At 33.6% G+C, this 13758-nt stretch overlaps 1 protein-coding gene across 4 annotated transcripts in view; it reads left to right on the top strand.

The window, feature by feature from the left end:
- Positions 1–1088: 1088 nt before the first annotated feature.
- The window catches only part of LOC136037649 (probable splicing factor, arginine/serine-rich 7), a 40849-nt gene continuing 28179 nt past the window's right edge, over positions 1089–13758 (top strand). Inside the window, exon 1 of one of the 4 annotated variants that reach the window (XM_065720378.1) lies at positions 1089–1160. Coding sequence is in view for 2 of the 4 variants with exons in the window: in XM_065720359.1 (XP_065576431.1) it covers positions 6009–6067 (59 nt within the window). In the remaining 2 variants the exon portion in view is untranslated. The other 3 variants (XM_065720386.1, XM_065720369.1, XM_065720359.1) reach the window with 3 other exon arrangements.

Here is a 13758-nt window from a genome sequence, read left to right on the forward strand (position 1 = left end):
ATATAATATGAAGATACAGTTGGTTGGAAAAATTGTATGTTGTAATTGTATGTGTGACAATAGATTGTACAATTATTGCAAGCCAATACCAAATGTTACTGAGCTAATAGGATTACCAAACATAAAATACTTTTTTTTACAGATACTGTGGCTCAAGCACATTTCCGCCACATGAGGGAATCAATGAACAAAAGATGCTTTTCCATATTCGTTAATATATCAAAATCAAGTGCCTCTATAAGCAGTGCAAATTTTCATCCTGAATGGAATATCATAGCAGCTGAAAAACTCCTTTTCTGCTTACGACGTCCTCTCTACTGAGATTGCAGCAATGAAACTTGAACATTACTTAGTCAAGTGCAAGCAACTTGAAAGTTGAAGAAACTTTATCTAATCCTCGCCGTCCGGCTAAGACCATAATATAGTCTGACTTCGTCTTCACATTTTAACTATTAAAACAAAGTAAAACCGAAACAAAGGATTATGAAAAATATAGAGTACTTTGCCTTTTAAATAGACTCGAGCAAAATGGCTTTATTTTAAAATCTTATATAACTCAAGCAATCTTGAAAACAAAGGAAACGCTACAGTCAATTAGGCAGCATAGGATACATCCCGTGTTCTATATTTAAGTCAAAGACTATTTTTCTTCGGGGACATTCTGTGACTTTAGACTCTTTCTTTGATATAAGGTTTTAACCGTCCTTTTCCGTCAAATAAAAAGCGGTGCAAAAGGCCTTAGTCACCATGCTTTTACCTGCAAGATACCCATAATATCTGGAACCCTTCTTTGTTCCCACTCTGCAGATTTTGTTAAAATGAGACCGTGGACCACTCACTGACAAATTCTTGTCCTCCAGAGATAAAAATCTAACAACAGCCTTCTTCGAGTTTCTAAAATCTTCTAAACGACTGTACACATTTTAAGCCACTGTAATTGCTGGAGACTCTATCAAGTCAAAATTTATTAACGGCACTGCCAGATTTGAGTGGATGTCAAAAATGAACAAGACAAAATAATCTAGTACCCAAAGGCCCTTACATCAAAAGAAAAAGCAAGTGTTTCCATATGTTAAGATCGATTATTTCAATTTTCTAGTAGTTGACAACACTGAACTTGCATCGTTTTCATTGTCTATCAGTAAACATTTAATTAAATTGTAAGATTTTTATTGAATTTATTTGTAAGAGTTTTTTTTTATTGACTCCAGAAAGATAAAATTAATAAAACTACTTGCGGTAAAATTCTAGTTTAGTGGCTTCTTGCAATCTCCGAAAGGAGTTAGGTTGGGAAAATGAAAGTTTGGGAATGGGTATACAGGCTAAAGTACTACTCCCTAGTGAAGGGCCTGAATAGAGGGCCCTGAAGTTCGCCTGCATGATAGGTCTATACCTATTGAAATTTTGACAAAACTACATTTTACCTCGATTTTCAGTTAGCCTACCATTTGCTTTGTCTCTGCCTTTAGTTCTGAAAATGCAATTCCTGTTATTTGAGTAAAATTCTTAGCCATATCAATATTTTTTTGTTCAAAATTTAGGAAATGTATTTGCATATCTTTAAAACCTTACAAATTGGGATTGAGCAAAGTTGTGAAGCTGAAAATAATTTTGTTGTAGGCTACTTCATTCAAGCAGAAGATCTATTTTGAAAGTTTTCACTTTTATAACACACATATTTTTAAAGGTTATCAAAGGTTAGTACCCTCTAGAGAGAGAGAGGGAGTGGAGGTAGGTGATTCAAAATACCTTCCCAGGACATACTTTAGCCTATAGACCCATCTCTGAAAGTTTCATTTTTCCTAACCTAACCCCTTTCTGAGATAGTAACAAGTCACTAAACTAGAATTTTACCCTTTTTGCTAATTTTTCAGTTTCTTTTGTTTATTGATTTAAAGGTTATTATTAAGGTATTTAAGCAACTTTTCCTTTTCTTCTTTTCATCTTGTGACTGGTTTTGTGGAATTTCTTATTCCTTATTTCTCTGTAGTGCTTAGAATGCCATTGTAAAGTTCTGGTTCCCCTGATTCAGTAGGAATAGTTTCATCTGGTGATTTTACAGGTGACAACAATGTCATACTTAGGCTACTCCTGCTGTTTATCTGTTCCATTTAACCAAACACTTGGAAAACTTATAGTTTTTATAACTATCTTAGTTCCATTACTATCTAGCTTAGGTCTGCCCTAGGAATGATGCATGAATAGATGATAGATAAACTTATCTATTGACAAATGAACTGATAATCATTTTTACACAATCTTAATAAGAACTTCATGCCTGAGGGGTTGGTTTTCTTTGATAATCTATTTTTTTTTATTATTTAAGAAACCTGTTTTTACTGTAGAGACTTCATTAGAGGACCTGAAGGACCAAGGTGTTGCAATAGTGTATACACTCTTTGGTCATCAGACATCTGATAAGATAAATGTTGATTGTTTTATCATTACTCCCTCACTTGACCTCCCTGAATTTGTTTCTATTTTGGGCATGGGGGAAAAAGGTCAAGACATGTATTCCCCATGTCATAATCTACAACCACTTCCAAAGTATGTTGCAGTAAACCTAGATGCTCAAGATGTGCCAATGGTCACCTAACATCATCTTGTCCTATTAAGAGAGAAACTAATGCGCAGTTCATGTGGCCTAATTGTCTTGGCAACCATCATGCTTAAGACAAACTATGTCCCATAGCAAAGAATATTGAAAAGGTTTTTGTTAAGGCAGTACAAGCAAAATCACCATTGGTGCTACAAAAAAAAATATGCTGATATTCTTAAATCAAGCATACAACCAGAAGACATGGCTCCAGTTCTTTCTAATGAAGATTTTAAACCCCTGAAAACTCTACTCTAAGCCTAATCATGTCAACATAGCAGAGTCTTAGAACCCCTAATTAAAAAATAATTGATGAAATTTTGATAGTTAGAATTCCTGGTTTTATTATTAATCCCTCACTTGACCTCCCTGAATTTATTTCTATTTTGCATATAGAAATAAAGGTCACAACATATATTCCCCATGTCATGATATGCAATCACTACCAAAGTATGTTGCAGTAAATCTAGATGTTCAAGATATGCCAACAGCCACCTAACATCATCTTGTCTTATTAAGAGAGAAAATAATGCACTGTTCAAGTGGCCTAGTTGTCTTGGAAACCATCATGCTTAAGACAAAGTATGTCCCATAGTAAAGAATATTGAAAAGGTTTTTGTTAAGGTAGTACAAAAAAGTTCATTATTGGTGCTGCAAAAAAAAGTGTGCAAATGTCCTTTAAATCAAGCATAACACAATAAAGAGTCTTAAAACCCCTGATTAAAAATAATTGATGAAATCTTAACAGTTAGAATTCCTGAAATGATCAATTCATTTCTACCCTCAAAGTTTAAACAGATTGAAGATTCAATCTCAGGTTGTTTGGAAAAATTGTTTCAGGCTCTTAGCACCTCACATGCATTGTATAATAAAACACTTATAGATTCAACCCCAAATCATTCTGTTTCTGAGGATGACTTGAAATCTATTGACTCTATCCCAATCTCAGATTCACCTTCAAAATCAACATCAGAAATCACAAAAAAACCTTCCTCAACAAAAAGTCAATTCCTCAAAAGAAATGCAAGTGCACTCTTACCTATTTTAAACCTAATACAAACAGAAACAACCCTTAGTATCAAACACAGCAGTTTAGAATGAAAATAGTTCAATCTAACACAATAGATTTATCCATGGATCATCTGGTTGAGTTTTTGGATATTGAATCTCCAGAAATTGTCTACATCCAAGAATTCAATTTGTCCTCTGGTTGAAAATTTAACATTAAGAATTATACAATACATACAAAAGATATGGTCCTTAATCTCTCTTCTCAAAAAGGTGGAGGCCTTTTGACACTTGTGAGAAATGATTTGATTAGCTCTGTTGTTAATATTGATGTCCAGTCATCTATAGAAGCATTAGTTATAATATTGAGATTGTTAATCAGCTTCCTCTGTCAGTTGTTAATATATATAAATATATATATATATATATATATATATATATATATATATATATATATATTTATATATATATATATATATATATATATATTTATATATATATATATATATATATATATATATATATATATATATATATATATATATATATATATATATATATATATATATATATATATATATATATATATATATATATATATATATATATATATATATATATATATATATATATATATATGAAAGTTTCAAATATATATCACTACCAGCAAATCTACATGATGCTTTCCTATTTTGTTGGGCAATGCAATTTAAAGCAATAAAGACAGCTTATGATAGTTTGGACCCCTTTGCAATCCTTAGGCAGGTTCATTAATTTAATGTTGGGAAAAAATTTCAGAATTGGTGCAAGGCAGTACTCTGCTAAATTGGTTTCATTAGGTGTTCCTCAAAGATGAGTCTTAGGTCCTCTTCTTTTCAACATAGTGATTAATGATATTATTTTGGCTGATATACCCTCAATAAAATTTGCCTTATATGCAGATGACTTAGCCCTTTGAACTGAAGGCCTGTCTCCTGAAACATGTCAACCCATGCTCCATGGAGCAATTGATAAACTATCAATAAGGCTTACTAACAAAAAAACGTGTTTTTTTTTCTGTCCTAAAAACTGCTGTTATGGCTTTTTCTTGGAAAAGTGATTATAGGCATGATGTCCCTCAATCAATCTGCCTCTATAACCAGTATATTCATTTTGACAGGAATGTGAAGTTTCTTGGTGTCTGGCTTAAAAAAATAAGTTAAATTGGAATGTTCATATCTCTTATCTGAGAGATGAACTTGAAAAACAGCTAAATTTTATGCAAGCTGTTGCTGGGCAATGGACTTTGAAAACTATTCATGTCTATAGTATATGGAAAGATTGAATATTGTCTCCCTGTGTATTACTCATCTTTAAGAAAGTTAATTTCTAAAATAGAATCAATAGCACACAATGGCATGAGGCTAATCACAGATGCACTAAAAAGTACAGCCATTGCAGCAGTTTTCAATGATGTTACTATCCCTTCTTTAGAAAAAAAAGGTTCTTGAAACTTTCCTCTAATTACTTTATGAAACTTAACACCAATCAAAACTACCATGTTTTCGAGAAGTGTTTCACAAATCACACATTTTCCTGTGAAAATTGGAAGCCATATAGTAGTCCAGTCATTATCAAGTTGTCTTCCTTGCTGGATGGTATTGGTGTTCTTGAAAATCTAATCTTTTCTTGCCAGACTCAGATTTCCTCTAACCCTTCTAATAACATAGATAACGCCATAGATATAAATACCCCTGGCTTGTTTTGCCCTAGGACTAAGATGAACAATCAAATCCTTTGTCAACTAACATTAGCTAAAATGGCAGAATTTACAATTTGAAAAAAGATATTTACTGATGGATCAGTCTAAAGAAATGGAAAGGCATCCATAGACTTTTTTCTAAATGGAATGGCTCATCAGTTGAGATTAGAGTTTCAGATGGAACTTCTATTTTCCATGCAGAATGGCTTGCTCTCCAAAAAGCTTAGGATACTCTGCTGGATCATGTGCTTTTGTTATCTTCTCTGATTCTAAAAGTGTTCTTTTTGATCTGAAAAAGAGGCAAGGAAAATTATTCCTAACATTTTTCATCTACAGGAGAAGCTTCAGAAAATAATGTCTTCTCAGACTCTTTGACTGAAAATGATCTATTCCTTCTCACATAATGATTAAGGGAAACAAACTTGCTGACAGTATTGCAAAACAGGCTATTCACCACCCAATTACTTGGAAGGTTGCTATCACTGTAAATGAATCCTTGAAGTCAATAACCTCTGCTGCAAATTTTCTTAGAATTAATACAACTCATATTGCAGCTATTAATATATATGTTTTGTCTTTTGTAGGGCATTATATCCCACATGACCTTATTCACCCAAATAGGAAAATTGAAGCTCCATTTTCCCTCTGAGAAATGGGAATGCAATGACCAGATCACATCAAGCATTATATTTCTCTCAGATAGCAAGTTGTCCTTTTTATAGGTGTGTAAATATTGATGAGATAATTGATCACATCCTCTCAGAATGCCCTTGTTTCACGAATTGGGAAAAAATTCTAATCAGAAATTGAATCATTGGGCCTGAAGATATCCACGCCTCTCGTTTTAGGTTTTACCCATGCTAGTAAAGATAAAGGGATATAAATATGAGAGGCATTGGGAGTTTTTGTTTTTTCAACAAATATTTTCCCCTGGCTGTAGTTTTATTGGTATTATTAGTTTGCTTGTTTTTTACCAGTCACAAGAGGGTGGTGAGAAGAGAAGATGATTTGATTTGTATTTTATTTTTATTCTTTTTCAATTTTAATTTCTTTGATTTATAATATGTGAATCTTTGGTAATTTTTAAATTTTTGTTTGGTGATGCAGAGGGCAAAAGCTGAGCATATTTTCTCTACACCAATAATAATTTTTATTAGATGTGTTAGCCTAGTTGCATCAGGGTGCTTATTTTATATTCTTTCCAAACATCATTTTAATGTTTTTGTCACCCCCCCCCCCTTCACTGGTCTCAGATATAGCCATAGAATATATACAAAACTAAAAAAGATAGATTTTCTGATTAGACCTATCCCACCAATGAGATAGATGAAAAATAGACTACCTTCAAAACCAGAACTGCTCCTGAATTGCAATATAATACTCTTTTGGACTGGAAGCGAACCTTGATTGGAAATTCAAAGTTCTAGTGCCCTTTTAAAGAGTCACAAGTGATCAGAGGACAACTAGCCCCCCCATACTCCTTTTTCTCAAAATACATCTGATAAAAATTTTGAAAGAGTAATTTTGTTAAAATAGTTCAAAGATCAGATAAAAAAAAATCTGTGGCAACACAACCCCCCAGGGCCTGGGGGAAGGTGTTGCAAGTCATGCCCTGCAGGCATATATGGTACTTCTAGAAGGGATGCTTTTATAAACTTCAGAGGTGGCTCATTTGATAGGAAATTGAAAATTCTAGTTATCTTTTTATGAGTCAAAAGGGAGTGGGGGATATCTACCCCTCTGACCCCCCTCCCCCCCACACCCTCTTTTCCCCAAATGCATCTGATCAAATATTTGAGATTGCCAGTTTGTTTGAAGCAGTCCAACAATCAGACAACAAAAACTTTGGGATCAACATACCCCCCCCCTGAGCCCGGGGAAAGGGTTGTCACCTATGCCCTGGGGGCATAGAAAGTTTTCTATGCCGGGATGGTTTTCTATGCTTTGGGATAGAAAACATGAAAGTTTTCTATCGGAGTGGGCTCAAATGATTCGTTTTTCAAGAGTCAAAAGTGATCCAATGGCAACTAGCCTCACCCCCCTACCAAGCTTTTCCCAGAAATGTGTCTGATCGAATTTTTTACATAGCCATTTTGTTCAAACTAGACCAAAGATCATATAAAAAAGATTACAGGGATAACACAGACCACCAGAACTAGGAGGCAAGTGTTGTGAATTATGTTCCAGGGGCATATAAGGTTTTTACAGAAAAGATGGTAGTATAAAATTCGAAGGGGGCTCATTTGATTGTAAATAAGAATTTCTATTGCCCTTTTAAAGAATTGAAAGTGATCAGAGGGCAACAAGCTCCCCCACCTCAAGGCCCTTTCCCCCCAAATGCATCTGATCAAAATTTTGAGATATCCATTTTGTTAAAAATAGTTAAAAAAGATCAGATAACAAAAGCTCAGGGGGTCAACACACACCCCCCCCCCTCTCAGAGCCCTGTGAAAGTATTGTAAGTTTTCCCCAGGGGCAGAAAAGGTTTTATGTAAGGGGTGGTCATATAAACATCAGAGGCGGCTCTTTTGATTGAGATGGTGAGTTGTGGTGGTTTTACGTTTGGAAAATATTTCACCTTATGTCTGATCTTTTTTGGTTTATTATAGCTCTTTAATTTTCTTTGAAAAACTTCTTTTTTTTATTAATCAAAATTTAAGACAAACAGAAATGAAGTCTTATAATTATGCGAACTTAATCAGAGCCTCATGAACAACTAATAAGTTTTTCTTTTATATTTTTTTTGTACAAAGATAAGCTATTCCATAACATGCTCTAGAACACTTTTAAATACGTGTTTCTAATGACACATAAATTTTTATTTGTTCTTATTTTCTTTTCGTTTGTAAAGGCCACGGCATTTATCGTGGACACCCCACAATTAGAATAAGATCTTTCAACCTCTGTACTTGTATGAAATGTTAATGACCAGGGGCAAATTAATCCAAACAGTTTGAATCTGCAACACTATTAAATTACGTTCCAAAAGCCAAACAAACCAGAGCTAGCCAAGCTCTAGCCCAGAGCGAGTTTCAGAAATTGATATTATTGGAGAAAAGCATTGTTTGAATTACACCTAGGTCTTAGACGTGGGCGCTTTGTTTCACAGGATTCTTTGGGCAAAGAAAGAAACATATTTGGATATCTTAGACCAATACTGGAACTGCGTTTCGAGTATTTTGCCAAATATCTGGACGCCATTATTGTCTTTGATGGCTACGATATCGCTTTTTCGACAAAAGATATGACTCATCTTAAGCGAAACCATATCTCTGGACTGGAATTTTTGTTTAGCCCAGAAATGGGACTGACCACCCAAAAAGAGAAATTTCTTTTGTGCAAAAAGAATAAAGCCCGTTTCGTCAATGCACTTTCTGATTGTTTACGAGGCAAAGGCCTGAAAACTATCCAAGCCAAAGCTTATGCTGACTTGCTTATTGTGTTTACAGTGGTTGAGTGTTTAAAGACTTTGGACACAGTAGTTATCGGTGACGATACCGGCTTGTTGGTGCTGTTACTTTATCATTGTATTCCTGAGCACCACAAGATCTACCTGCACAGTCAGTGTAAGTCAACCACTTCAGGTGCAACTTGGGATATTGAAGCCATTGTTAAGAAGATTGGGACTGAAACCTGCAAACTGCTTCGTTTTACTCATGTAATTCTTGGCTTCGACACAGCTTCCCATCACCATGGATTTGGCAAAGGGATTGCGCTTAAACGGCTGAGAGACAACAAACAGTTTTTGGGAAAATGCTTCAACGTTTTCAAAGAATTGGTGCTTCAAAAGAAGAGATTGAAGCAGCAGGAGAAGCTGCACTTTCTATATTGTAGAGTGGAAAATCTACTGACAATCTTGACAGTTACCAACGCCGAGTCTTTCAGCAGAAAGTAGCAACGTCCACAACTTTTGTTCATCCCTAAGATTTACATCCTTCTTTAGCAGCAGTGTAATTTCACTATTTTTGGACCAATCTTCCCACTGGAATGGGCTTCAGAGCCCTGCCCTTGATCCTGAGAATTGGGGCAGAGACTTAAGAACAGCATGCTGCACCCTATCTTCACGGATCTTCCAGCGGCGCCAAAGAAAATTCTCACCGTCTTGAAGTGTGGCTGTAAGAAATCCTGTGATAGCGGTCGATGCAGCTGTCATCGAAATGGCATTGAATGTGCCATCGCTTGCAAATCTTGCAAATGAACTAGCTGCTCTAGTGCTCAGGTCCAAATTGAAGATGAAGAAGACATGTGATTAATTAAATGAATGTGATGAATTATCTGTGATATTTTGTTCAAATTGGAATCAATGATTTAGCTAGTTGTGAATTTTTTTTTATGTGATCCTAAGAATTCGGGGTGGTCACGTTTAGGGTGGGCGAGGGGGTGAATTGACATGGAAACGACTTATTTTCCGCATTAGCAGTTCCATTAAGAAAAGATGAAGAACGGTCGATTTCGCCTCATCCGATTTTGGCCAATTTTTACATTGTTGTAGAGAATTTTTTTCCGGTTCGAATGATACCAGAATCAAAAATGTTGCAATTCGTTTGAGGATAAACCTTAGATTGACTGTACTATTGTAAATTAACGATCATAGCAAACATAAAGATAATATATGCAAATATAAATGAATTAATAAATCTTTAATAGCTTCAATATTGTGTTACAAGGGATGATGTTATAAACTTCGAAGGGTGTTCACTCAATTGGAAATAAAAATTTCTAGTGCCATTTTTAAGAGTCAAATATGATTAGAGGGCACCAAGGCCCCCCCCCCCCCTCCACGCTCACTCTTCCACAAATGAATCCGATCAAAATATTTAGATGGTCATTATGTCCAAAATAGTCCTAAGGTGAAGTAATTAAAATAATTATGCCTTGGAGTTGACAAAAACCTTCCACTGTCTCTAGGGTAAGAGCTGTAAATTATGCAAGCTATCTATTGTTCATATTTAAGGTGCTCATATTTAAGGTTTAAAAGACTCATTTGATTGAAATCGAAAGTTCTAGCTCCATTTTTAAAATATAAGAGTAATCAAACGGTAAGCACCCCCCCACGCCTTTTTTCTAAATGATTCCGATCACAATTTTGAGTTAACCATTTTGTTCGAAATCGTTCAAATGTCAAACAGCTATGATTCCGGGTTCGAACACTTTCCCAAAGGGCATCTGGTCAAAATTTTGAGATAGCCATTTTGTTCAAAATAGTTCTTAGGCTAAATAACTATTCTTCCGGGGTTGAACCCCCCCCCCCCCCACCCACCCAGCCTTGGAGAAATGGTTCTGAGTTACGCAACTTGCTTATTGGTGCTTCGGTACTTTGTTTACTTTGATACTCGGATTTAGTGATTTACGTGGCAACTTTCATTGACGGTGCAAGTACTGTAAGTTATGCAAGTTCCTTATTATTACTTTGATGCTTTGTTTACTGCGATGCCTTGTTGACTTTGATACTTTGGTTAAAGTTTGATGTAAAAAAAAATGATTTTGAAATAAGGGATTTTTTAAAACTTGAAACTTTTTGCAATCAAAAACGAACAAAAATTAAATAAAAAAAAAAACTTTCCAAAAAAGAAATTTTTCAAAGAAAAGTAAAAGCCATGTTAAACTTAAGATCAACAGATACAAATAAATGTTAAAATTCAAACTCAAAGCAACCGGAAATTACTATTAAAGAATAAATGAAACCCAAAACGAACAGAAATTAAATAAACAATCATAGTCAAAACACACAACAGGTAATACTATAAATGAGTAAATAAATCTTAAAACGAGTAAAGCTTAAGTTGAATATGCTAATCAAGCTTAAAACGAACAAAAATATTTTGCTATTGAAGTACGAAACCCAAAATGAACAGAAATTAAATAAGCAATCATAGCAAAGAAACATACAACATATAATAGTGTGAATAAATAGATTAATCTAGGAACGAGTGAAAGTTAAATTTAATATGCAAATCAAGTTTAAAACGAACGAAAATCACTATAAACAGGGTTTTCTATATCGCCTCCTTCTCTCACTGTAAATCCGAGATACAATGGTGCATACTTGCCTGGTTTTATTTAATTAAGTTATGATTTTTTCAATTAATTAGATTTTTTTAATTAAGCTATATACTTATGTCAAAATATATCCAAGCATGATCAGAATTCATAAGAAAAAGTCAATTGAGTAAAAATATGTTATCCTAAATTTCTTGATATATTGAGGAAATATAACTCTTAACTTTGTTGATGCATTAAGGAACGGGAGATTTCTTGATTGTGCGAAAAAAAAAATACCTTACAAAAAATTCAATTTACAGTAAAATATGTTGAACACTAAATATGTGTACAAATTTATTGTAGATAAATTTCATATGTCAAGCTGTTCAATAAAAACAAATTTTATTGATACAAATAAAAACAAATAAAATACAAAATACAAATAAAAACAAATAGAAATTATATTATTCAATTGATGGGTAGTGCAGCTAATAAGCAGTTCTACTGCATGCATGTTGATGTTGTATGCAATTCTACTGCGTACAATTTTGAATATTAATTCTCTGATAGTTTAAGAAACAAGCTAAAGACTAAAGAAGCATGAACTTATTTTGGGAAAGGGATACATCTGGGCTGACATAAATTCACAAAAACATAGAAAAACATTTTATGCGCAATATAAAAAATTATAGAAACGATTTTTAGATTCGAGGTCACTTTGCTAGCCCAATTGAAACGTGTTGGTATGACAGCCAATCCACTTGTTGATGCGTATTGAATAATTTGAATGACTGTTTTATTGTTCTTTTGTCTGGAATAGACTACAAATTTTTGTTGTTAGGATTTGAGGCAGCAAACAGATTAACCTAACCTTTTTGGTTGCTTAAATTCATTTCAGATTAGTTTTTTTTTATGAAGTGTGGGTTGTGGTGCTAACAATAGTCCTTATTGATTGATTGAATATACTAGCACATGCCAACCACTTCACTTTAGGTTGATTGGTCCTTAAACTTGACGAGTGTATTTAATTTAGTTAAGTTTTTTTTGCTCATTTTTCTATATTCAGCAACTTAGTTTTTACTTATGCCACATAAATTTGCGAGCCATTTTTCGACCACTTTTGAATATTCAATTAGCCTACTTCCTATTTTCATCATTACATGCAGTTCCAACAGAATTAAAGAATACCAAATCAAAATTCACCCTCTTGTTCACTTCCTCTCTCTGTCCCTTGATATTTTTTTTATAAATCTGTTGACTCAAGTTAGAGATGAACCTGAAGGTTGAGGATTTCAACCTGAAGGTTGAAATCCTCGAGTCTTAGTTTCAAAACGCATGAATTTGACGTGGTTTATCGGTAGATTTAGAAGAAGTATCAGACTGGTGATGAATCATAAATTGGTCACAGCAAACAAGCATCCAATTAATATAAAAGCCGAGTTGGTTAGCCTTGAAAAGGGATAACCTTTTTCAGAATTCTATTAAAAATGATTCATTTCACTTGTTGATAAAGAGTCTATCATCCATCCTAGGGTAGAACTAAGGGAGGTGTAAAATCTAAAAACATAAATATAAAAACTTTTCATATATAAAAGTTATAAAAAAATTATTTTTGCATCTCTGTTTTCTATGAGTAAACCCAGTGAAACTAGGACATGAACTAGTAGTAGGGAATAATTGGGAAATTTTTGGGTCTCAATTTTCTAGACGTTTTTAAAATTTATTAAGATTTCTCTTTTATTCTTCTTTATTTAATTGTTTATAGAGACAAAATAGTGTTATGTAGCTCTTGAAGATATGAGAGACCTAATTTATTTGAAAATACTCTCCGCTGTTGGATAATTCTTACTGTTGATGCATGTACCCAAATTAGTATATAATTCAATTAAAATAGTATAAAAAAAAATCTTTATGGTTACTATTTTGGAGAAATGAGAATACAATTCCTGAAACACAATACTTCCTGAGAGTTCCTACTTGACAAGCAGCTTATTCCCTGTAAGAGTGATTAAAATTTGCTGGTAATTATTGCTCACTATTATGGGTGTATGAGCCAAAAAAACTAATGACAGAGAAAAAAGGCATCTAATCTGAAAAATTTCAAGGATAAAATGGCTAAATGCATGGTTCTCATTGTTAATTTTGTACTGGCTAAATAGAAGTTTAGATAATAGGTCTGACTAAGTATATTGTAGAATGCACAGCAAGCCTTTATATATATTTATATATATATATATATATATATATATATATATATATATATATATATATATATATATATATAGCAACTAGATCGCAACTATAAAGCAACTAGATCTCTCAAGTTCCTTTATTTGTGTCCTTTAATCTGTGGCAGTGCTAACAGCTAAAGCAACTTCTTGAATGTATTTATGGTTGCTGTTGACGAAGTTCATCCTTGTATTTAAACAGC

Source organism: Artemia franciscana, chromosome 2 (assembly GCF_032884065.1).
Source record: "Artemia franciscana chromosome 2, ASM3288406v1, whole genome shotgun sequence".
Taxonomy (NCBI): domain Eukaryota; kingdom Metazoa; phylum Arthropoda; class Branchiopoda; order Anostraca; family Artemiidae; genus Artemia; species Artemia franciscana.